This window comes from Phacochoerus africanus, chromosome 6, assembly GCF_016906955.1.
Source record: "Phacochoerus africanus isolate WHEZ1 chromosome 6, ROS_Pafr_v1, whole genome shotgun sequence".
NCBI lineage: Eukaryota > Metazoa > Chordata > Mammalia > Artiodactyla > Suidae > Phacochoerus > Phacochoerus africanus.
The window spans coordinates 586,158-611,301 of NC_062549.1; the positions used below are offsets into that span (position 1 = coordinate 586,158).

The following is a 25,144-nucleotide window of genomic DNA, read 5'->3' on the forward strand; positions in this document are numbered from 1 at the left end:
ACTGGAGCGGGACCCGGCGGCAGGCCAGGCCGGGGGCGGGAGGGGCAGGAGAGGACAGCTGGGAAGGCGAGGCCACAGCTTCCTAAGGGCCGCAGGGGCAGCCGCACCTTGGCTTCCCGGCTCTGCAGCCATTGGTGAAAGAGGATATCGTATGCGCTGAGGGTGTCGGTGGCGAAGGCATCTTTCCTGACTGTGGGGTCTGGGGCTTGGTCCAGGTTGGCCAGGTACTCCAGGGTGCTCTCGCTGAAGCGCTGCAGAGCTGCAAGGGCCCCGCGGCAGAGAGCAGCTGCAGCCAACAGCTGCACACACTTGCAACACTGCCGCCCCTGGAAACCCCCACACCCGCCCACAAGACGCCCTCCGAGCACCCAGACCAAGCTCGGGATGACAGGACTGGTGGGGTGAAAGGTCCCCAAAACTCCTGCACCTGGCAGAACCTCAGAACGTGACCTTTTTTGGAAACCGGGTCTTTGCAGATGCAATCAGTTAAGATGAGGTCACAGTGGGCTGGGCCCCACAGCCAGCAGGAAGACAGATGGACGCAGGGGGACAAGACTGGGGGGGGACAGAGGCAGACACTGCAGTGATGCTGCCTCAGGCCACGACGCCAGGGGAGGCCTGGGAGGATTCAGCACCTGGTCTCCAAATCCCGGCCTCCGGAGCCGTGCAGAGCCCACTGCGGTGGCCCAGACCGACCCCCAGCCGTGCTTGTGGTTACGGCAGTCCTGGCACTGGTACACCTGGCGCCAACCTCCCCAAATGTCCTCTGGCCACCATGCCCAGCCCACCTGGCCCCTGTGTCCACCTCTGCTCTGAGGCTCAAACGTCACACGCTTTCAAGGGCCGCAGTGCCAGGCAGGCATGGGGCCCCCAGCACACGCAGGAAGGAGACCTGGGGGCAGGGACCTGAGACGAGGGGAAGGCGCCAGGCTGAGGGGGGCAGAGCCGAGCCCCCAGGCCGGGGCTGGGGCAGGGAGTGAGACCACCTCAGAGCCGGGGATCTGACACCTGAGTAGACAGGCCCGCTCGCAAGGCCAGTTTCTCAGCCCAGGCTTCCAAGTCAACAGAAAGAACAAACCCTAACCCTCTGTCTACACCCACGGTCGTAACTGCTCAGGAGAGAACGTGAAGAAATTCTGAAGGAAAACGACCTCCTGGAACCCATGGCAGGGGGTTTCTGGGTCCCTAGCCGCCCTGCCACTGAGAACCGGCCTTGGAAGGCCTGCCTAGGTGGGCTCTGGTCCCCTCCCTGCCACACGGCAGCTACAACCGGGGCTGCAGGGGCCCCGAGCCCTCAGCCCCGTCCTGTCCCTGCACCCAGCTGTCCTAGGCTTTTGCCTTGGCCAGGCTGACCAGGGCTCCCCGGCCTGTGGCACGGGATGGTCTTCCAGGGTAATGGGCCACTACGCGCCTGAAGCAGGACCCAGCCCGAATCTGTCCCCAGGTTCCATTGGCCGCACCCCTCCCCTCCCCCAACCCCCCCCCACCAGAAGCAAACAGGGGTGTAGCTCTTTCTCTAGGTAAACACCCTGCCTGCCGGGGAACTCCCCTCGGTTCCTCCCCTCGTCCCCGGGCGGGGCCAGCCCCCCCCCCCCCCGCCCCCCACGGCTGTTTCCGGAGCTCACAGGGTCTCCTTGCTGCTGTGGCACAAGTCGCAGGCGACCTCCACACTCCTTGCCACACACACATCCTGGGCTCTCCTGGCCACACAGGGCTGCGCCCTTCCTGATCCTACTTCCTTTTTTCTTTTCTCTTTTTTTCTTTTTAGGGCCACACCTGCGGCCTACAGGGGTTCCCAGCCTAGGGGTCAAATCGGAGCCACAGCCGCAGCAACACAGGATCCTTAACCCACTGAGTGAGGCCAGGGATCGAACCCGGATCCTCATGGATATGAGTTGGGTTCATTTCTGCTGAACCACCACGAAAACTCCCTGATCCCTGCTCCTTTTTTTTTTTCTTGTCTTTTTGCTATTTCTTTGGGCCGCTTCCGCGGCATATGGAGGTTCCCAGGCTAGGGGTCAAACCGGAGCTGTAGCCATCGCACTACTCCAGAGCCACAGCAACATGGGATCCGAGCCGCGTCTGCAACCTAAACCACAGCTCCCGGCAACGCCGGATCCTTAACCCACTGAGCAAGGGCAGGGACCGAACCCGCAACCTCATGGTTCCCAGTCGGATTCGTTAACCACTGCGCCACGACGGGAACTCCTGATCCCTGCTTCTTAAAAAGTCTCTATTCCACCCTCCTGCTCAGACAGCAGCTGGGCTTCCCTCAGAGCTTTCGGGGGCTCCAGATGAGCGGGGGAAGGCAAAGCTGTCCTCCCTCCTTGGCCTGCTTCTGGGCCGCTTCCGGGGGAGGGGGGCTTCCTGGGGTGGTGCTCAGAGAGCCTCTCCACCCGTCACAGCTCCTCTGCCAGGGTAGCTTCTCTGCCAGGGTGAGTCCCAGCTGCCCCACCCCGCTGTCTCCCTTCGCCTGTCTGGGGAGTCCTCTTTGAATGCCAGCCTGAGGGCCTGGCCTGCGAATTCTTTCTTTCTCTCCTACCTTTCATATGTTTGCACTTGTGCTCTATTTTTTTGAGGACCTTCTCGTCCATTTTCATCGTTTTTTAACTTCCAAAAGCTTAATTTCATTCTCTGAATGTAGCTGCTTCATGGACGTGCTCCTGTTTCTCCACGTGTCTCTCCCACCTCCCTGGGGAGGCTAATCAGATTGTCCTTCCTGCCTATTTTCTTCTCCCTGAACTGTCTGCTTCCCCCAAGCCTGGCTTTCTGCTTGTTTTGCTGCTGCCTCTCCCATCAGACTTTCCTTGTGGGCAGGGGTTTCTGTGCCTGCTGGTGCTGGACAGTGTGGCCCGGCCCACCGTGCACCCTGCCGTCCGGGGCATGTCAACCCTGTCTCTGGGGCCTTCCTCCCTGCTTACCCCCTGCCTGGCCCCAGCGCCCTGCAAGCTGGACAGGAACCTTCGATCGTTCTTGGCCCACTCCTGTCCTTGGCCCACTCCTGTCCTTGGCCCAGTGCCACTGCCCACTCGTGCCTCCTTCCTGCAGTGGACCCGGGTCTGGCTGGAACCGGAGGCTGTCTGGAAGGAAGGAGGGCTCAGCCCCCTCGTGCCCCCCACCCCCACACTGATGGGCTGACCTTGACTCTCCCGCCCTGACCAAGGCCACTCTGGGGGGCAGGACCACCTTTTCCTCCAACCACAGACACCGAATGTTCCACCGGTGGCAAGGAATGCCCACCTCAGTGGGAAGGCGGCCTGAGGCAGTGTCTGCTGGCCCACCCGCCTGTTTCACACACAAGACACCCAAGGGTGACAAGTGCAGGCCCTCAAGGGCTGTGAAGGGCGGTCCAAGAGCTTCAGAACTGCCAGTCAGGGAGTTCCCGCCATGGCTCAGAGGACATGAATCTGACTAGCATCCACGGGGACACAGGTTCAATCCCTGGCCTCGCTCAGTGGGTTAAGGATCCAGTGCTGCCGTGAGCTGTGGTGTAGGTCTCAGACACGGCTTGGATCTGGCATTGCTATGGCTGTGGCGTAGGCCGGCAGCTGTAGCTCCCATTCAACCCATAGCCTGGGAACCTCCGTATGTTGCAGGCGAGGCTCAGCTTAAAAAAAAAAAAAAAAAAAAAAAAAGAAGACCTGCAAGTTGGTGCCTGCGCAGAGCCTCAGCCCTCCCAGGAGCGACACCAGTGCCCCCCAGAGGCTGTCTGGCCACAACCAAGCTCAGCTGCAACACGGTTCTTCTGACCCCCCCACCAGGCGAAACACACAGTGTCCTAAGCTGGTCACTCCCCCACCCACGCTCCCCCTGGCCTGGCTTCGGCACACCTAAGGCTCACACCTCTGCCTCTGTCCCTTCTGTGTCCTGTTCCTGCATGTCCAGCTCAGCGGCAATTCCCGGTTCAGCTGCTTGGGGATCCTGTCATAAATTCCCCTTTTAGCCAAAACTAGGTCATTTGACCCAAGCAACCTGCCATCATCTGCTGGTGGGAGGAGCCGATACGGGGAACCCGCCCTGAGCCCCTGACAGCAGGGGACCCCTGAACCTAAAGCCACTGTGAATACACTGGGTTGGGGCCCAAAGCTCTAGGCCCAGCTAGGAAGTCCTCAGGTGTATACAGGATGGGGAGCCTCCAGGGATGGCTCCCCAAACACCAACCCTGCACCCAGGTACCCCCAAACCCTAGGCCAGTGCAGCCACGCCCCTTTGCTGTAACCACACCCATCACCAGGCCCCTGCCCGCTGCAGCCGCGCCCTCACCATATCCTTCCTAGCCTGGTCGCCCAGAAGCCCAGGAGCCTGAAACCGGCTGGGCTGAGGATTCATAAGGGTCCCCTCCTCATTGGGGCCTCGGGCGGCCCAGGTGCTCCCTCTCCCTCCCTCAGTACCAGCCAGTGGTCTTCCTGAGACTGATGGGGACGCTGGGGACACCAGGAAGTCGAGGACAAGGGCAATGTGACGGCCGCTAGAGCAGGCCCGGGCCCCACAGCCTCCATGCTTCCCGACCCTACCCTCCTCCCCAGGCACGCCCTCCCTTCCACCTGGGGCCCGGTGGTGAGGCGCTGCCCCTGCCCAGGCACACGAGGGCCACATGCCAGGGAAAGGCCACTCTTCCAGCAAGGGCAGGGAGAGGGCGGGAAGGGGCTGCGCTGCCCATGCCTCTTCCTGCCCCCAGCAGGTGCCGAGGCCACAGGGGACTGCAGCGCTCGGTCTCGGGCGGGGGAGGGGTGCCCAGCAGCAGAGAAAAGCAGTCAGAGGGCAGAGGCCAGGTCTCTCCCTGCAGCAGGGCCCACCCAGAGCCCACGCCTGCAGCCAGCCCCCCTCTGAAGGTCCCGCCCTCCTCCTGCAGCTTAAAGGACCCACGGCCCCGGCCCACCCGCCCCAAGGGCACTAGAGACAAGAGGCCCAGGTGGAAGCCGGCAGCACCCAGCCCCTGCCCCGCAGACACACCACCTGCCCCCAGAGGCGCCCTCTCACCGAAACAGAACACCACCCTCATGGAGTCGTGCTTGGCCAGGCTCAGCATGGGAAGCATGGTGCTCAGGATGGACGTCAGGAAGGGCACCGTGCCGAACGCTGCAAGACGGGGGCGCGTCACGCGGGCCCCGCCCCCGCCCCGCCCCCCGGGGCCCCGGGAGACAGACGGCGAGTGCCGAGTGCCGCAGGCCTCGAGCCCCTTCTGCACAGACTAGGGTGCGCGGCACACCAGGAACCGAGGCGCCAGTGCGGCTCTCGGGTCCTCAGGGCCGCTGAGAGCGCGGGTGGAGGGGCGCCGGCTGCCACCTACCATTGGACACGGAGAGGTTGGCGAGCGTCTGCACCACAAAATAGTGCGGCAGGAGCCCGGGCTGGAACTTGCTCAGCATCTCCTCCATCACCTTGCCGACGAAACGCTTCCCCAGCGCCACAAGGACGTTGCTGGCGGCCTGCTGCCAGTCGCAAACCAGTTCCTGCACCCCAAAATCTGAACTGACGCCCTGAACAAAGGAGGCAGGACCTCGCCCCGAAGTCACCCAAGAGGCAGCAGTGAGACACTCTGCTCTCAGTGAGGACCGAGGGCAAGTTGTTTTAAGGCGGCGCTGCAGGGCCCCATGCTGAGCCCCCGCCCCCCCCCCCGCCCGACACCCCACGGCTGCCCTGCGCTTGGGCGACGTGCTTCGGTTTCCATCTGAGATGGCAGGTGAGCTCCCCACGCCGAAAGGCAGGCAGGGCTCCCGCAGGACCGGGGGGGGGGGGGGGGGGCGGCAGTCCTGAGGCCTCGGCAGGCAAGGGCAGGTGCCCACAGACCTTGGCTCTGGTCATCTCGCCGGAGGCCAGGAGGATGGTGGTCCTGGCCACGTCCTTGTCCAGCTCGCCGATGCGGCTGCTCACGACCGTCTCCACCGCCCTCAGGATCATGGTCCGGTAGGGGTGCGCCAGCTGAGGAGGCAGAGTGCCCGGAGCTCCAGGAAGGCCAGGACCCGCTGGCTCCCACGGCTCCCACCAGGCTTATGACAGGGCTCCACCCTCTGGGGCGTAAATGCCAAATGACAGCCTCTGGGCCGCGCCCCCCAGGTCCCAGGCAGCACTCTCCTCAGCCACCTCTCCACCGTGACCCTACCTGGCCCCGTCGCCCTGGCCCTACCTGCAGACATGCAGGTGGCAGCGGGAGCTGCACCAACACAGGAGAGCGGGCAAGCAAGCGGGGCACCTCCCTGCAGTGCCAGGAAGCCCAGAGGAGAGCAGAGCCCAGCCAAGGGAGTCCCTGCGTCTCACGGGGGCTGGAGTGGGGGCAGGAAAGACCCAGAGGGGCCTCAGGCCCCTCCTGCCCTGGGAATGGAGAGGCCGGGGCAGGAGGCGGGGTGCAGACAAGGGGCCACAACGTCCAAGCAGCTGGAGGGCCCGGGGCCCAGGCTGGGACAGGACAGAGCCCGAGTGACGGGAGGAAAAAGACGAGAAAGTGCGACTCGGCCTGGCTGCTCCCTGCAAAGGTGCCCGGGCCTGAGCAAAGGGTGCGGGGGGCCGTGGGTGAGAGTCCCTCCTGACAACGCGCCCGCCACGCTCCTCCCGGAGGCCACTAGAGCCACTAGAGGCGCACGAGAGTCTGCAGTGGACCCGTCAGCAGTGTCCCGTGCAGGAGAAGAGGCCTTGGCACCAGCCCGGCGAGGAAAGCCGCGTGTGTGGTCCAGACACCATTCGGGTGGACGGGATGCCCACGGCGCGCCCAGAGCCGTCTGGACAGAGAGTCCAGCAGCTCCCGCAGCCCAAACCACCGGCCGCACTTGGCCACGGCCCACCTGCTGAGGGTGTGGCACACACCGCTCAGCCGCGCAGGCCCTGCTGGCTGCGGGATCCGTTCCTGGAGAAGCCAGCGTGGGTCGTCCACACCCTGCGTACCCTAACAGTTCGCACGAAACCTGCCGTGGTTTGAACCCTGGGGAAAGCTTCCGATCCGGCTCTGTTTTCTCAGTTTTTTTTTTTTTTGGTCTTTTTGTCTTTTGTTGTTGTTGTTGTTGTTTTGTTGTTGTTGCTACTTCTTGGGCCGCTCCCACGGCATATGGAGGTTCCCAGGCTAGGGGTCGAATCGGAGCTGTAGCCACCGGCCTATGCCAGAGCCACAGCAACGCAGGATCCGAGCCGCGTCTGCAACCTACACCACAGCTCACGGCAACGCCGGATCGTTAACCCACTGAGCAAGGGCAGGGACCGAACCCGCGACCTCATGGTTCCTAGTCGGATTCGTTAACCACTGCGCCACGACGGGAACTCCTGTTTTCTCAGTTTTATGACGCCTTCCAGGCATCCTGGAGGGTGGCGGGTCTTTGCGGCAATAGTGATGGCCCCTCGGCTTGGGACCAAGCTCTCCCCTCCAGGCCTCTGCGAGCGGGCTGCTCTGCACTTCGGCTCTAACCCTGACGATAAAATGGTATTTCGGGTTTTATTAACTTGACACTCTTCACAAGTAGGAGATGAGCTGGCTCTTTGGGAGCCCTTCCTGCCCAGCTGGGGGGGCTCTGAGAGGCACGGCCTGCACTGGAGCCACTTTTTCTTTGGAAGGTGAAAGAATTTGGGGGAAATGGAAAGTGAATGTAGATGGTATGATTTTATTTAAGCAGCACGAGCAGAACCACGGCTGAGCTGGGAGGAGCGGCTCTGAGAAGCACTGGAACCCAGACCCCACTTGATTTGGCCTCATTACTTCCTTCTTAAGTCCTTTGCTGTTTGGTTCTTCGCCTGGCAAACACCTCAGAGGGCACCATCTACCCACTTTGAGCGGCTTCCGCGTTCCTTCCTCGTATGAAGACGCCGGGAGAGGACCTTTGCTTTCTTTCCTCCAGAAAACCAAAAGGAAGAGACGGATTCCTGGCACAGAGGTTCTGCGGCTTCCGCTCACGGCCCGTCAGTCACACGTCGTGGCCGACCAGCCCGAGGGCAGTGTGACAAAGTAGCTCAAGGGGTCAGGGAGGCTGGGCGGGCTACGGAACTGGAAAACCTGGGTACCCACAAGAAAGACGCACTTCCTAAAAAACATGACACAGGAATCTATCCATTTTTTAAATTATTGTCCATGTGCTACCTGTGTTCTAGGATTTGGTTTGAATTCTAGTTTGAAGGCTGTAAGCACTGGATTTTGTCGTCATCAATGCTGTTGTTCTTTGTTGGCTGCCCAGTGGCACGTGGAGTTCCTGGGCCAGGGATCAGATCTGAGCCCCAATTGCGATCTACGCGGAAGCTGCTGCAATGCCAGATCCTTAACCCACTGCGCCCGGCCAGGGATCCAACCTGCGTCCCAGGGCTCCAGAGACCCACCGAGCCCCCGGCACCACAGCGGGACCTCCTGTAAGTGCTGCATTTTGAAAACCCTACCTCCATTTACAGTTGGGCAAGGTCCCCATTCATGGAGAATTCTTCTTCAAGGAAAGCCTCGTGTCACTGGAAAGGGAACATGGTGACAAAGCACCTGAAGTAAAAACATGCAGCTTCCAGCTGGGAAAGCACAAATGTCCTGCTGATGGGGTCACTCTCAGCTGCTGGCTTGTTTCGTTCTTTCACTTTTTGAACTGGTGTTAAAATAAACACAAAGTTTACCACCCAACCGTTTTCAGCACCCGGTCGGTGGTGTTGATACTTTCCGCTTGCGGTGTGGCCGGCCCACCCACCACCCACCACAGCTCTCGTCAACTCTTATAAAACCGAGACTCTGTCTTCCTTAAACACCAGCTCCCCGCTCCCTTCCTCGCAGCCCCTGGCACCCGCTTTTCCACTTTCCGTCTGCGAATCTGACCGTCCTAAGCACTTCACACGTGTGGAACCACACAGTATCTGTCCTTCTGTGACGGGCCTCGTCCAGGGACACAGGGGCCTCAGGCTTCATCCCTGTTGCAGCAGGTGTCAGAATGCACCTGCTTTGAAAGCCGAAGATCTCGTTTTATTGCTGGGCCACGTTGTGTTTATCCCCCCAGCCCTCCACCCCTCCACCCACGACGGGCACCGAGGTTGCACTCACCCTCTGACTGATGTGATTAATGCTGCTGGGAAATGTCTCTTTGACACTTCGCTGTCCGTTATTTTGGGTACCGATCCAGAGGTGGGAGTGCTGGGGGGAGGCTAACTCTATTCGTGGCTCTGAAGACCGTCTGAGATGTGCGACGCAGCCGCTGCAGCGTCCGAAGCCCCCCGTGCCAGGTCTCCAGCTTCTCCACAACCTCGACACGCTGGTTATTCTCTGCGGAGTTTTTGGTTTATTTTTCATTTTTTTCCTTTTTCAGCCACACCCATGGCATATGGAAATCCCAGGGCCAGGGATCAAATCCGAGCTGCAGCTGCGACCTATGCCAGACTGGAGATGGAACTGCCAAGCCCAGAGAGACAAGCCGGGTCACCAACCCACCGCGCCACAGGGGACTCCTTTCTGGGTTTGACAGTAGCCGTCTTGAATGGTGTGAGGGGGTGTTTCAGTAAAGCGCTGAGCTGTATTTCCCCGAGGACTAGTGATGCTGAGCACCTTTTCATGTTCTCATTGGCCATCTGAGCATCCTTCTTGGAGAAACGTCTATCCAAGTCCTTTGCCCATTTTTGAACCAGTTTGTTTGGGTTTTTTGGTGTTGAGTTTTAGGAGTTCTCTATATATTCTGGACATTACTCCCTTCTCAGAAGTATGATTTGGAAATATGTTCTCCCGTTCTGTGGGCTGCCTTTTTCCTTTATGGATAGTATCTTTGGATGTCAATTATTAAAGTTTTCAGGAAGTCCAATTTATCTACTTTCTCTCTTTTTTTCTTTTTTGGCCTCCCCACACATATGTAATTCCTGGGCCAGGGATCAGATCGGAGCCGTAGTTGTGACCTAAGCCACAGCTGCAGCCAAGCCAGATCCTTAACCTACCGTGCTGGGCCGGGGATCAAACCCGTGTCCCAGTGCTCCCAAGACACCGCAGATCCATTGAGAACTCGCTCCTTTCTCTCTTGTGGGTTATACATTTAGCGTCATATCCAAGAACTCACTGCCGACTGCAGCGTCCTGGAGCTTTCGTCCCACGTTTTCTTCTAAGACTTTTACAGTTTGAGGGTTTACGTTTAGGTCTTTGATCCCTTAGGGGTTAATTTTTGTGTGTGGCGGGAGGTAGGGGGCCAACTTCATTCTTCTGCAAATGGATGTCCAGTTTTCCCAGCAGCATCTGTAGGAAAAAAACCTATCCTTTCCCTATTGAACTGCCTTGGTAGCCTTGCTGAAAGGCACTTGAACGTGTATGTGAGAGTTCACTTCTGGGCTCTCTCTTCTCTTCCGTTGGTCTGTATGTCTCTCTCTCTGCCAGTGCCACACTGGTTTGATGACTATAGCTTTAAAGTAGATTTTGCCACGAGGAACTGTGAGTCCTCCAGCTTTGTTCTTCTTTTTCAGGAATGTTTTGGCTATTCAGGGTCCCTAGAGATTCCATAAGAATTTTGGGGTTGGGAGTTCCCATCGTGGCTCAGTGGTTAACGAATCCAACTAGGAACCATGAGGTTGCGGGTTCGATCCCTGGCCTTGCTCCGTGGGTTAAGGATTCGGCGTTGCCATGAGCTGTGGTGTAGGTCGCAGACGTGGCTCGGATCCCATGTTGCTGTGGCTGTGGTGTAGGCCGGCGTCTCAGCTCTGATTCGACCCCTAGCCTGGGAACCTCCATGTGCCACAGAGGTGGCCCTAGAAATGGCAAAAAAAAAAAAAGAATTTTGGGATGGGTTTTTCTATTTCTGAAGAAAACGTTACTGGGATTTTGACAGAGATTGCAAGAGCTGCTTCTTTTTAGAGGCCAGGTTTTATTTCCACTTTACGTGGCTCCTGCGAGTTCGGTGAGCCGAAGAGCAACCACACTGAAAGGAGGCGCGGCGTGCTCCCTCTGACGGAGGCGGCTTTCAGTCAGGGCTCACCAGGCCCCGACGCCGAGCCGCGCGGCCGCAGCCCCTTGTTGCGTTAGCACAGCAGGAACTGAACCGGGCAGCTCTTGCTGCTGACGCCAGCCCACAGCGGGTGGTGTGAGATTTTCAGCTCCACGGTGCTGATGCGTTGGCGGGTTGCCAGTGAGGCCACGCCCCTGCTGCCCTCTCCCCGTGCCCCGGGAGCTGACCGGTCTGCTCAGAGGCCCAAGCCAGCTGGGCATCTGCAGGATGATGTGAGGAGGTGGGCCCTCGTGAATGGGACTCGTGCCCTTGCAAAAGGCCCCAGAAAAAGCCCCCTCATCCCGCCGGCCAGGTGGACACAGGAGGTAACTTCTGTCTCCGAGCCAGGCAGCGAATTCTCACCAGGCCCTGACTCTGCCAGCGCCTCACTCCTAAGACGTCCCACCTCCAGAACTGTGAGGAATGCAAGTCTGCTGTTGATAAGCCACCCAATGGGCGGCGTTGTCTCGCAGTAGCCTGGGGGCACTGAAACAGCCATTTTTGCCTTTTCTTCCCCAGACCGCTTGTGAAGGGCCTGCCTGCTCCATGTGCACCTGCTCTCTGCTGAGCTGTGGCCACTAGGGATGAGACGGGATCTGTCCAAAGCCGTGTGGCCCACCACTGTCCAGCAGCACAGACCCCCTCCAGCTGGCGAGGCAGCAACCCTGCCCCCGTGCCCCAGGGCAGCACCGGAAGGCCCTAGAAGCTGAAATCTACAAAGTGTCACATGCATCTCAAAGCAGCGCATGGCCCTTGGATGGCTAAGCCGAGCTCGTCATCCTCTCTGCTGGGTCTCACATTGCTGTGCGGAATCCGAAACCCGCACGCTAAGACGCAGCCCAATAAAGTGTGGTTATGAAGAGACCCGAGTGAGTGGCAGAAGGCTCCGGGCCACAGAGGCGGGGGAGGACGCTGCCTGGGGAGGGTCACGCGCCAAAGGACGGAGCTCCCGCCTCCTCGAGCATTTGCTATCAAGACCCCACTGCGAAGGGAGTTTGTCAAACTAAAAAAGCTAGAAAAGGGGTAAAAGCAAAAAAATGAGCTAGAAACTGACGGACACAAGCACACTTCAATTTTCCTGTGAACTGCTAAAAATGGCAACGGCTTTTTAGCCACCCTAGTATTCTTGGGCCATCCCCTCAAACAGCCCGGGCAGCCCTAGGCTTTGTCTACCCATCAGACGCTGAGTTCCGCACATCATGGAGCTGGAGCCGTGCAGCCGCGCAGCTGTGAGGAGAAGGGCCCCACTCCGAGCACATACACCCTGCCCAGCCCGTGGGCCGAAGAGCAGCTGCCGTGGACACGCACGTGCCCCACCTAACCTAGGAACGGTCCCTCTCCACTCACAGTCCCCTCAGCAGTCCCGCGTCCCACGCAAACATGAGAGGCCCGCCGGTGGGGCCGGGGGAGACCCTCGCTACAAGGGGAGATGCCATAAAGCCGCAGCAGCAGCAGCATCGGCCCCGTGGTCACGCAGCAGCGTGGGGCCGTCTCCCCAGGAGAAGCGGGTGACGGGTGAGAGAGAAAGAACCCAGACTGCACAGAGACCCCTTTTTACTTGTCAAGTAGAACAAAGAAAAATGGTCGTCTCAGCCTGCACGTCTAACTTCCAGGAATGAGCCCAGACCACACCCTGGGGAAAACGGAAAGGGTGCAGGAGCATTTCCTACAACGGGGAGCTAACAATGTCACAGACCCATAGAGCCGAGGGCCAGGAGAGGGGGCGCTGGCCCCCAGCCCCTTCTGCCCCAATGGGTGCTCAGCCGTCTCTGCAGGGCCGGACTCAGTAGAACCACAGCCGAATGCGAGCTGCCAAGCTAGCAGCTGCGGAAGGGCCGCGGCGGAGGCCCTGGCCCACTGCGCACGGCCCACGCTGGCCTCGCACCCGCTCCAGTTACACAGCTCCTGGCTGCCAGCGAGAGCCACCGAGTCTCCAACAGGTGAGCGCGGGGGAGCGCGAGCGGAGGGCGGCCCTGAGCCTCTGGCGCGAGCAGCTGGACGCTGCAGTGGCGACCGCCCGAGTGCCCCCACGACGGGACCAACCCGCAGACCACAAGACAAAGTGGGTCATCTGTTGCTGGACGTGCCTGACGTGAGGGGGCTCGGACTTGCAGCTGCGACTTTCCGGCCAAGGCAGCCCCGCTCCACAGCCCCCGCCTCCCGCAGGTCCCGCAGCCCCGCCCCCGGAAGCGGAAGCGTAGCAATACCTTCTCATGCTGGCGCAGGTGCTCCGCACAGGCGAGGAGCACCTCTTCAGGCCGTGACTCTCCCAGGGCGCACAGGGCCCCACACACCTGCTCCTGCACCAGAGGGTCTTTGTCGGTGATGGCATCCAGCAGGATGGTGGACAGCCCTGCAGTGACAAACCCCGGGCATTCGGTCAGGCCCAGCACCTCCCCAGCACTGCCACCTCAGCCTCTGAGGACCCAACCCAGCCTGCGGCCTCTGGACCCCACCGGTCTGGCCACCTGGCACGTCCCAGCCCCGTGTACCTGAGCTAGGCTCGCACACCCACCCCTCCCTCCACCTGGCTTGCAGGGGTCTTTGGGACCCACTGGCCACCCGCTCTGAGGCCACGTCTACTCCGACCCAGGCTGCGTTTGCTCCCTGTCCGCCGCCCCAATGGACCTGCGCTCCTATAAAAGGCAGAGGGTGCAGGCTCAGGGCCCTGTGGGAAGCTGCCCTGGGTGGCACCCTGGCCCACGCTGCCCTGTGCTTACTGGGCAGTGCCCAGTCCCACTGGCTGTTGTGGGAGACTCCTCTTCACCCGGCCACTCCCCACACTGGAGCCAGGCCTCTTCTGCTCCACACCCCCTGGACAGGACCCCACCATCCCCAGTGTCCCAAGAGCTCCAGGCATGGTGCCTGCCAGTGGCCTGCAGATCCTGGCCCCTGAGGATGGAGCCCCATGAGGCAGGGACGCCACCCTGGGCCACGCCCTCCGCAAACAGCTGGCTCTGGCTGCGGGTGGAGTGATCAGTCAGAGTGGACACTGTTCCTGGGGCTTTTGTAGGAAGGGGTGAAGGCACAGGGACCCTCCCACCCAGAGCACGCTGCCCCTTGTGCGCAGGAAACGCCACCCCCACGGCAGACCAGGCCTGCGGCCAATCTGCCACCTCGGCATCAGCACCTGCAGAGACAAGAGCTTTCTTCTCTTTTCTTTTCTTTCTTTTTCTTTCTTTCTTTTTTTGTCTTTTTTTTTTGTCTTTTTTAGGGCTGAACCCGTGGCATACAGAGGTTCCCAGGCTAGGGACCGAAACGGAGCTGCAGCTGCCGGCCTACGCCATGGCCACAGCAACGTGGGATCTGAGCTGTGTCTGCGACCTAGAGCCACAGCTCACGGCAACGCCGGATCCTTAACCCACTGAGCAGGGCAGGAATCGATCCTGCATCCTCATGGATGCTAGTCAGATTCGTTTCCACTGCACCACGACGGGAACTCCTTTCTGTTCTTTTTTTAATGACAACAGAGAGGTGTGTTCACGTGACTATCAATCCTTCAAAGCACACTTATTTGATGTCACGGGCTCCTCTGCGTCCCGTGCACAGGGAGGGTGCCAAGCCCCTGCACTCACTCTGCACGTGTGACTCGCTCATGGCTGTGGTCTTGGCTTCCTCTCGCCCAGTGTGAGCGTGGACAGATCTCCTCCAACCTGGAGTAACCAAGAGAGCAGCGCGGCAGTCATGAGCCTCCTCGGTTTTCGGGAAGTGAGCATGCTGGGTTAGACACGAGGCTGGAACAAGCCTGTTCCCGGGAACTCTCTCTGCCACACTCCGGCCGAATTGCTCGTGCAGGACAAGAGGCACCAGCCCCTCAGCAGCTTCCCGCTCTCCTCCACCCCAGCACCCCCAGCCCCGCCCAAGTGGGGTAAGCACACAAGGCCGCGGCCTGGTTGGGCCCCGGTGGCCTGGGCAAGCGTGGTCACTGCCTGCACGACAGCATGTTCCTTCACTCTGGGAAGAAGAGAGGGCACAGGTAAGGCCCGGGGTCGCTGACAGACTGTGCAGAGCAGGGAGCTTCTCTCCGGGGCCAGAACAATGGCCTTGACCGCTGCAGGGCCGGGACACCCCATGTCTGAGAATACGTGCACAGCATTAAATGAGAGAGGCTGGACGGGCAGCCCAGGGTCTGGCATGATCTCTGGAGCCTGAAACCAACCAAACGGGCCACAGGAATCGAGAGTCACAGCTTTCGAGCACCACTTGCAGCAGAGGGGCTCAAGAATAAAGCCCACAAAATACGCAAGTACCTCCCCTCCCCGCGTGAAGTCACACTCTCAGGGCCCGTGAGGCACCGTGTCCCCCACCAGCGGGCACCTGCCCTGCCCTTCACGCCCTGATCACAGCTCGTCCACACAAGGCACAACCCGCAAAGGAGAGGCCAGGCCCTGCTCCTGAGCGGGAGGACCTGCTTGGTGAGCCGACACCCACAGGAAGGAGGCAGAGGGACAAGCCACAGGATGCGTGCGAGGCAGTGGGGCTGAAAATAAGCGAGAATCCGAGATCCGGAGGGCAGGCTTGTCCCAAGCATTCACTGACCCGCCCCACCAAAACCCCAGTGAGATGAAAGAAAAGATACGTGTTTTAAGAGCATTAACCCACAAGAGCACCAGAAAGCAGGAAAAGATCAAATTAGCAGACCAGAAGGTTCCAGGAATCCCGGGCAGACAGCAGGCAGGTGGAGAAGACTGGTTTGAGGACGGTGGCATCAGCAAGGTGTCCCCTCTCTTCCTGGAAAGCATCTAAAAGTAACACGGAAAACAAGGAATAAAAGCACATTCCATTGGCAGTGGAGCACAAAGGCAAGTCCCCACCTCTGAAGAGGCAAAGGGCTGAAAACGCCAGAGCCGCCGGGCGGGTATGAGGCACGCTGGCCGCAGGCTCCAGAGGGCCGGTGACACTTCGCAGAGGCGGGCACTCGGGCTCACAGAACCCGCATCCTGAGCGCCCAGATCGCGTGTGCAAGGCCACAGCCCGTCCCTGCCCTGTGAAGACCCACAGCTGCCTTCCTCCAGGGCCTCAGAACAACAGGGCTGACCAGCTCCAGCCCCACACGTTTGGAGCGCCCTTCACCCGGGCACATAGCTCGGCTCGCCCCGCTCCAACGGGAGCAGACAAGCATCAGTCAGCGGGACGTCTGCCGTCTCCGCCTAAGCCCCTGAAAAGCTGGACAAAACCCACGAAACCAGAGATCTGTGGCTGGTGGACGCCTGGAAATAAAGGACGCACAAGCCTGAGACGGCTCTGGTCACCGCCAGGAGGGCTGGCGCTGCGCCTGCGTCGCAGAGGAGGACGGGGCCTCTCGGGAGACCCGGTGCTGCTGGAGCTTGCAGGCTCTGGTACCACAGGGAACTCCACAGGCCTGCCCAGGGGCCCCGGGCCACTCAGCTGACCGACTGGCCAGGGCTGGGCACAGAACAATGTCCCCAAGATGCCCACCCTCGTGTCCAGAACCTGAACGTGTCACCACACCGGACAAAAGGGACGGAGCAGGTGGGCCTACTCACATGCCTTTTTTGTTTGGTTCTCCCCACGCCTGCAGCACGCACAGGGAACTCTTCCAGCTAAGTCCCTAAAGGCAGAGAGGCGTTCCCAGCCGCCTCAGAGATGAGACAGAAGAAGGGGGAGAACCCACCGCATGGGCGTGGCCGGCCCCGAAGATCGAGGAAGGAGGCCCTGGGCGGAGAAGTGTGGGTAACCTCTAAAAGCTGGGGCCAACCCTCAGCAAGAAAAGGGGGCCTCGCGGTCCTAGAGCCACCAAGAACCAAATCTGCCAACGATCTAGAACGGCCGGAAACAGATCCTTCCCAGAAAGGAGCACAGCCCCACCAGGCCCCGGGTTTAGCCCAGTGAGAGCCACGTCAGACTTCTGACCTCAAGAGCCCCCGAGGCAATTCTGTCCTGGCGCGGCCGAAGTAAATCGACGAGGAACCATGAGGACGCGGGTTTGATCCCCGGCCTCGCTCCGTGGATTAAGGATCTGGTGTTGCCGTGAGCTGTGGTGTAGGTCGCAGACGTGGCTCGGATCCCGAGTTGCTGTGGCTGTGGTGTAGGCCGGCAGCTGCAGCTCCGATTGGACCCCTAGCCTGGGAACCTCCATGTGCTGCAGGTACCACCCCCCCCCCCCAAAAAAAGGAAAACAATCCCTGGAGCTTGCAGTGGGCCAGGAAAGATTCTGCTCCCAGCAATGGGGACGGTGGAGGAGGGTGACAACTCACAGGGCTCCAGGAGGGACACGAGCCCTAGACTAAATGCCATCCCGGTTTCACCTAACAAAGCTGAAAGCCCTGTTCCCAGCTCAACACAAGGCCCAAGAATAACAAAAGAAACCCAAAACATCTGGGATCAACACAGTAAAAGAACAATATCTGACACTAACTTAAAAATCACCAGGCACACAAAGAAGCAAGAAACGCAACCCATAATGAGGAGGAAGCAATGAATAACAGCTCGGAGGAAAGAATTAGCAGATGAGGACTTGCTTTTTTTTGCTTTTAGGTCCACACCTGCAGCATGTGGAGGTCCCCAGCCTAGGGGTCCAATCGGAACTGTAGCCCCCGGCCTACACCACAGCCACAGCAACGCGGGATCCAAGCCGCATCTGCAACCTACACCACAGCTCACGGCAACACCAGACCCTCAACCCACTGAGCAAGGCCAGGATCGAACATGCAACCTCATGGTTCCCAGTCGGATTTGTTTCCACTGTGCCACGACAGGAACTCTAGATAAGGACTTTTTTTTTTTTTTTTTTTTGCATATGGAGGTTCTCAGGCTAGGGGTTGAATCAGAGCTACAGCTGCTGGCCTACGCCACAGCCACAGCCACAGCCACAGCCACAGCCACGCCAGATCCCCGACACACTGAGTGAGACCAGGAATGAACCCTCATCCTCAAGGATACTAGTCAGATTCCTTTCCGCTACGCCAGAGTGGGAACTCCCTAGATAGGGACATTTACAGGAACATTCATGTATTCAGGAAACCGCTCAAGGGAGTTCCCGTCGTGGCGCAGTGGTTAACAAATCCAACTGGGAACCATGAGGTTCCAGGTTCGATCCCTTGCTCAGTGGGTTAAGGATCCGGCGTTGCTGTGACCTGTGGTGTAGGTTGCAGACGAGGCTCGGATCCTGTGTTGTTGTGGCTCTGGCGTAGGCCGGTGGCTACAGGTCCAATTAGATCCCTAGCTTGGGAACCTCATATGCCACGGGAGCGGCCCTAGAAAAGACAAAAAGTCAAAAAAAAAAAAAAAAGAAAAGGAAAGAAAGAAAGAAAAGAAACCCCTCAAGAGACAAAAAAAAAAAAAAAGAGTTCCCGTTGTGGCTCAGCGGCTAACAAATCCGAGTAGGAGCCAAGAGGTTGTGGGTTCGATCCTTGGCCTTGCTCAGTGGGTTAAGGATCTGGCATTGCCCTGTTCTGTGGTGGGGGTCACAGACGGGGCTTGGATCCTGCGTTGCTGTGGCTGTGGTGTAGGCCGGCAGCAACAGCTCCGATGAGACCCCTAGCCTGGGAACCTCCATCTGCTGCAGATGCGGCCCTAAAAAGACAACACACACACACACACTGCAGGCAAGACTGAATATATTAACAGAATGAGGTTAAAGTCAAAGAATGGGAAATGACACCTGAGGCTACACTAGTCATAAAACAGTTGGAGTGACTGTATTAATATCACAGAGCGTAGATTTCAGAGACACTACAATCCTAACAGCTACGTACCTAATAACAGAGCTTCGAGATACACCAAGGCACCACTAAGAAAAAGGCAAGGGGAAACAGACAACGCTGAACTAGGGTAGAGGCTCGAACGCCCCTGCGTGCGGTGTGAGCACAGGTGTGCAGAAGCTCAGCAGGGTTCGGAGGACCTGACGGACGCCAAGGGCCATCTGGATGGAGGTGGTACTTAGGGAGCGCTCCGCTCCTCGGCAGCCCATGAAACATCTACCGACACTGACCACATCCACAGAGGAGTTCCTCGGTGGCCCAGCCAGTTAAGAACCCAACCCTGTCTCTCTGGGGATGTGGGTTCAAGTTCTGGCCTCCCTCAGTGGATTAAGTATCTGGCGCTCCTGCAAGCTGCAGTGTGGGTTGAAGATGCAAGTCGGATGCAGTGCTCCCGTGGCTGTGGCATAGGTCACAGCTGCAACTCCAGCGCGATCCCTAGCCCAGGAGCATCCATGTGCCACAGTGTGACCATAAAAAGAAAAAAGAAATTCATGTGGAGGTGTGCACTTGTGGTACCGCAGGTTAAGGATCTGGCGTTGTCACTGCAGCAGCTTGCGTCACCACTATGGCGTGGGTTCAACCCCTGGCCCGGGAACTTCCACGTGACACGGGTGTGGCCAAAAAAAAGAAAAAAGAAAATTCATACAGAAATGCAAAGGTCCCAGAGGAGCCAAGACAACTCTGAAAAAAGCAAAACAAAACAAAATTAGAGAGATTACACTACCGGACTTTAAGATGTATATGGCTAATTGATTTTCGACAAAGGTCCAAAGGCAACTGAGCGGAGAACTGAGAGTCTTTCAACAAACAGTACCGAACAACTGGACATCCCCATGAAATAAACTCCAGCCTGTACCTCACACCACCACAAAAACTCAGAAGGATTCAGAGACCTAAATCCAAAACTTAAAACTATAAAACATCTGAAAAGAAGCACAGAAGAAAACCGCCCTGACACTGAAAGCAAAATCTGTAAAAGAGACGCCTCATAAACTGAAATAAATTCATGCAACAACTGCTCTTTGTCTTTTTTTTTTTTTTTTTTGCTATTTCTTTCGGCCGCTCCCACGGCACATGGAGATTCCCAGGCTAGGGGTCGAATCGGAGCTGCAGCCACCGGCCTACGCCAGAGCCACAGCAACGCAGGATCCGAGCCGCGTCTGCAACCTACACCACAGCTCACGGCCACACCAGATCGTTAACCCACTGAGCAAGGGCAGGGACTGAACCCGCAACCTCATGGTTCCTAGTCGGATTCGTTAACCACTGCGCCACGACGGGAACTCCAACTGCTCTTTGAACACCCGCTAAGGGACGGATGACAGGTGAGCACCACTAGGGGGCGCCACTCAGCGGCAGACACCTGGCGATGAAGGCCGGCTCCCTGCCCGGTCACCCTCCTCACCTCGCTTGCAGCCCTCGCATCCGGAAGCAGGTGCCCTGCTCCCTCACTGAGACCCTTCCCTGGTGGCCACCTCGCCTAACCTGCCGTGCGTGGCCACTTCGTCCACGCTGGGAGTGTGACCTTAGTCGAACAGGTCACATCATGCCACACCGCTGCCCATCAGTCCTCACCGCTGCCCGCAGCATCAAACCGACACCTTCACCAAGGGCTGCTGCAGCCCAGTCCCAGCTTCTCTCTGCTTCTCTCGCGCCCCTCAGGTGGCAGATGTCCCGGCACCTGAGCCTCGCGGGCCAGGGCTTGGGCTCTGGTACTTCTGCTTCTGCTGTCCTCCCCACGTGTGCCCTGCTCTGCCCTCTGTACCGCGGGAAACCCACTCATTCCTCTAGGGCCAATTTCTCTACCAAACTCGGCGCCCTCCCCCCCCGCGCCGAGCCAAGCCATCCAGCATTCCCGCAGCCCCGGGGCCCCGAGTGCACAAGGGGTCAGCACCAGAGTCACATTTCTATGTGCCGGTCGCCTTCAGAGCACCCTGAGCAGGAGGGAAGTTCTGATTTATATCTTGAGTTTGCGTACAATTAAAAAAAACTGTGGAGTTCCCACTATGGTATGGAGCTTAAGGATCCAGCTCAGGTCACTGCAATCCCTGGCCAGGGAACTTCCTTCCATACGCTGTGGGTGCAACAAAAACCAAAAACCAAAAACCAAACAGTTCACTGAAGGAAAAGAAAGTCCTCCCGGAGGAGCTCCTGCTGTGGCACAGTGGGTTAAGAATCCGACTGCAGGAGTTCCCGCTGTGGCTCAGCAGGATAAAAACTGGACTAGTCTCTGTGAGGATGAGGGTGCTCCCTGGCCTGGCTCAGTGGGTTAAGGATGTGCTGTTGCCACAAGCTACAGCATAGGTCACAGATGTGGCTCAGGTCCGGCGTGACCATGGCTGTGATGTGGGCCTCAGCTACAGCTCTTACTTGACCCTAGACCTGGGAACGTCCGTATGCCACAGATGCAGCCCAAAAAAGAAAAAAAAAAAAAAAAAGAATCTGATTGCAGCAGCACCGGTTCTATCCCCAGCCTGATGCAGTGGGTTAAATGATCTGGCATTGCCACAGCTGTGGTGTAGGGCTCAGCTGCAGCTCAGATACAATCCCTAGCCCAGAAAATTCATATACCACGGGTGTGGCCATTAAAAAAAATTTTTTTTTTGTCTTTTTAGGGCCATACCTGTGGCATATGAAGGTTCCCAGGCGAGGGGTCTCATCAGAGCTGTCGCTGCCGGCCTACCCCACAGCCACAGCCACGCCAGATCTGAGCCGCATCTGCGACCTACACCACAGCTGACAGCAACGCCGGATCCTTAACCCACTGAGCAAGGCCAGGGATCGAACCTGCAACCTCATGGTTCCTAGCTGGATTTGTTTCTGCTGCACCATGATGGGAACTCCAAAAAAAATTTTTTTTTAATTAAAAATTAAAAAAAAATCCTCCTATAAGCCTCAGTACTATAAAACTGTCAATTTTCCTTAATCTATAAATATGTAAATCAGAATACTGGAGGGAACTTGATGAAACGGCTCCAAGTTCATACGGAAGAATCAGCATACAACAATAGGCAACTAAACTTTGAAAAGTATATGAAAGCGGGGATTTGTCCTGGCTTATGTTAAGTGTATTAAAAGGCTACTGTAATTAAACTGTGCTACTGTTGTGAGATGCGCAGATCAACAGAACTGCATAAAAAGTCCAGAAATAAACACCAGTGAGGAAGGAGAAGAAAGGCAGGATTTTAAATAATAAAGAGATGTTTTAGAAAAGACAGATTAGCCAATAAATAGCGTCGAGGCACTTAGGGGAAAAAAATCAGTCTTCCCCAAATAAATGCTAGATGTGAAAATGAAACGTACGTCCTAAGTGAAGACAGTATATAGTCTTGGCATAGGAAAGGGTTTTCTAAGCCAGACACAAAAGCTCGTGCGCTTTGACGAACACCGTTCAGCTGGACCACATAAAATTTTTTAATTTCCGAAAGTCAAAAGCATACATCACTTGAAAACCACATCCATACACACACACACCCATGCCCACAACCCTATGTGCTCATACCTCACCCAGCCTCAGCGGAGCATAAAGTAAATAAAGGACCAGATGGGACGAGTCTGTCGCAATAGAAATGACAAGAGGCTAGTGGGTCTAGAATAACATGTAAAGGAGCTCCCTACACAACAGGACCTACAGGAAACCGGCAGCAGGCAGCGCCCAGCCGGTGAGCCCCAGACTCGGCTCTCCCCGCGTCACCAGTGAAAGGCTGGGATGAGGCCTGGCACACAGCTGCACTCTGCCGGCACCAGATGTCATCAGTGCTGTGGCCACCACACAGGGAAGGACAGCCAGCAGAGCCTGTGGAGGGTCCCCGACAAGCCCAAATGGGTGTCTGTCTACAGAAGCCCTTACGTGAGTTCACGGTGTTAGAAAAAACACGTCTGTCAATCAGGGATCTAGTTAGACTTTTCAAAAACCAAGCCCTGGGAAAAGGCATCAGCTGCCTTAGTAGTGACTGAAGAGCTGGCCTTGACTGGCTTTGAAAGCTTCCACCAGCTGCCCCTGCCGCAGGCCAGAGGGATGGCAGCCCAGACCCTGCCCTCCACGGAGCAGACAGACCTGTGAGCACAGTACAGAAGGCACAGCACTCCATGGGGGAAGGGTCTGGAAGGGCCCCCCACACACCCCCACATCCCGCAGTTAATACCTTAGAGGCGCCATCTCCTTTAATCTGCACAGCCACAGCCAAGCATGTCTGAGAGGACACTTAGCAGCTGGTAAGCAGTGCGGCAGGACTCAACCAGGACTGGCTCCCGCTAACCAGCAGCAACTCCACTGCTCACCTGGGCCTCGGTGGACCCTGGATCTGAACTAAGCACAGACACCTGCTTCCAGGCACATGTGATAGTTGTGAAAACAGCCAGCAAGCAGCCCACGGGCTTTCCCTCTGATCCACCAGGGCCCTCAGCAGGCAGCAAACAGCCCTGGGGGAGTGAGAAACAGCAAGATGCAGGTTCCAACAGTCTGCCGCAGCCTGGACCTTGGTTTCAAGGTAACCAAGACAGCTCAACTCCAGGCCATTTCACACTGACACCAAAGAGAGACCAGAGACACGTGCTCACTGGAGCTATGACGGTCAAAGACCCTGCCGACAGCCCCTCGGCTGTCCGGACTGTAGGGGCAACCACATATCAATCATGCTACCAGTGAAGTGTCCCACCACTGACGACAGGGGTCTCCTGGGGCCCAGGGCCTGCTGGCCACGTCCATCTGGATCGTCTCCAGCACGCACATCTGACAGGGCTAGCGCTGTCTTCCCCACCGACTTCTCCCCGGCCCCCACCTCACCGGCCTCTTCCTGTGTCATCATGCACTCAGGGGTCTAAGTCAGGAGCCAGCATCACCCCTCCTGGTCCTCCATCTCCCTCCGCACACCCCACAGTGGCCCACTGACACCCCCTTCTCCACCTCTACCACCATCCCTTCCCACCGTGGCTCCTGCCTCCAGAACTGTCCCCTCCAAGTTGGCTCCACCCCCAACCCCACATGCCTCCCCACCAGACAGCTGCTCTAGCCCCCACCCCCCTTGGTGCCTCCCTGCCCCCACCCTGCCAGGCTGGCAAAGGGGAACCTCCGGCAAGTGTGTAGATTGGAGCTGTGGGTGCCCACAGAGCCCTCTTCTCAGGCCCTGCCACTGCATTACAGCTGTGGTGGCGCTGCAGGAAAATCAGAACCCCAAACTGGGCCCAGGAGCCCAGGGACTGGGGGCAGGCCCTGGCCGAGCACCACCTAGTTCTCAGCTTAATTGACAGCTGGCTTTCCTGAAGCCCTTCCAGCTGTACCATCTACACTACGGGGCCAGTAATCCTCAGGATTTGGGACGAATGACCTCCCTGCTCTGGACTGCCTCCCCCTCTAATGTCAAAGAGAAAATGGAAAGAATGCAATGGTCCCTTCCCTTTCCGACTCTAAGGGTTTAGGCTCAGCTTGCCATAGAGAGGAACCCCGCAAGCCTGCTGGGGAAGCAGGGACCTGGACCACACGCCTCCGCAAAGTGACAGGCACTAGGACTCGGGGCCAAAAGACCCCCAGGGCGGGGATGGGTACGGAGACCAGGGACCCTGAGTCCCACCCTGCAGGGGGCGGGCAGGGGGCCGGGCGCCCAGAGTTCCACGCCGACGTGGGGAAGAACATGAGCGGCTCGGCTCCCAGGCCGCTCTTCCGGGTTGTGACGCGACGAATCCGGATGCGCGCGGGGCCAGGCGCACCTGAGTCCGGAGAAGGGGGCGGGCTCGGCCCCGCGACGCCCTGGACCCTTCCGAGCTCACCTGGTGACCTTGGAGAGGCGCCCCCTGACTCGGTTTCCCGCGCGGCCTGAACAAGGGGGCCGCCCCAGGGCCCACAGCGCACGCTTCCCCGAGGGGGCCTCCCGAGCGGCCCCCGACTCCCGACCGCCGGCCCAGATCGCGGTTTACCTAAAGGTCCGCGGCAGCCGCTGCCCGGGCGCCGCTCCCGACTGCCGCGGCCTGGGGTGGGCGTGGCCAGGCGACAGCCCGCCCCGCCGCCCTCTGCCAACCGCAGCCCGGCGCGCGGCGGCCCGGCCCCGCCTCCACGCGATGTCTGCGCTCATTGGTCCGAGGGGCGTCCTTCTCGCTCGCTCTCTCTTTCCACCACGCCCACCGAGCCCCAGAGGGCCGGAGTGCGCAATCTCCGCCTCGCGCTCGGCCCCGCCACCGCCGCCCCGTGACATCCGCACCTGACTGTTGGGTGCGAATACCCCGCCCTGTGGGCCGCAAGGCGTTCGTCCGGTTGCGGGACCCCGCCTCCTTATCGCTCTGCTCTGTGTCCCTGTCCGACACTTACATCCAGACGGTCCTGGCACACAGACACCGCCCCACATACGGAAGGACGCATCGGGGACACGGGCTCAGCGCGCCAATTAGCCCAAAGCCGGTCCCCGCGCAAACACATACTTGTCCAGGTACACACACCAGGTGGGCCTGACCTGGTAACACATGGGCACTGTCAAGTCCTATATCTCTCACACACGAACACAGCAAACACCCCAAAGACCCCAAGCC

General features: G+C 58.6%; 1 protein-coding gene across 12 annotated transcripts in view; it reads right to left on the reverse strand.

Annotated features, from left to right (window-relative positions):
• The window catches only part of MROH1 (maestro heat like repeat family member 1), a 70,701-nt gene extending 46,076 nt beyond the window's left edge, over positions 1-24,625 (reverse strand). For 10 of the 12 annotated variants that reach the window (XR_007135636.1, XM_047785482.1, XM_047785480.1 and 7 more), the window contains exons 1-6: positions 14,477-14,513; positions 13,109-13,254; positions 5,791-5,922; positions 5,291-5,453; positions 4,981-5,079; positions 108-259 (exon numbers count right to left, since the gene is read on the reverse strand). Coding sequence is in view for 11 of the 12 variants with exons in the window: in XM_047785482.1 (XP_047641438.1) it covers positions 108-259; positions 4,981-5,079; positions 5,291-5,453; positions 5,791-5,922; positions 13,109-13,254; positions 14,477-14,498 (714 nt within the window). In the remaining variant the exon portion in view is untranslated. Of the gene's footprint in view, positions 1-107; positions 260-4,980; positions 5,080-5,290; positions 5,454-5,790; positions 5,923-13,108; positions 13,255-14,476; positions 14,555-15,542; positions 15,644-24,538 lie in introns of those variants that run through there. The other 2 variants (XM_047785484.1, XM_047785485.1) reach the window with 2 other exon arrangements.
• Between the last annotated feature and the right edge of the window lie 519 nt (positions 24,626-25,144).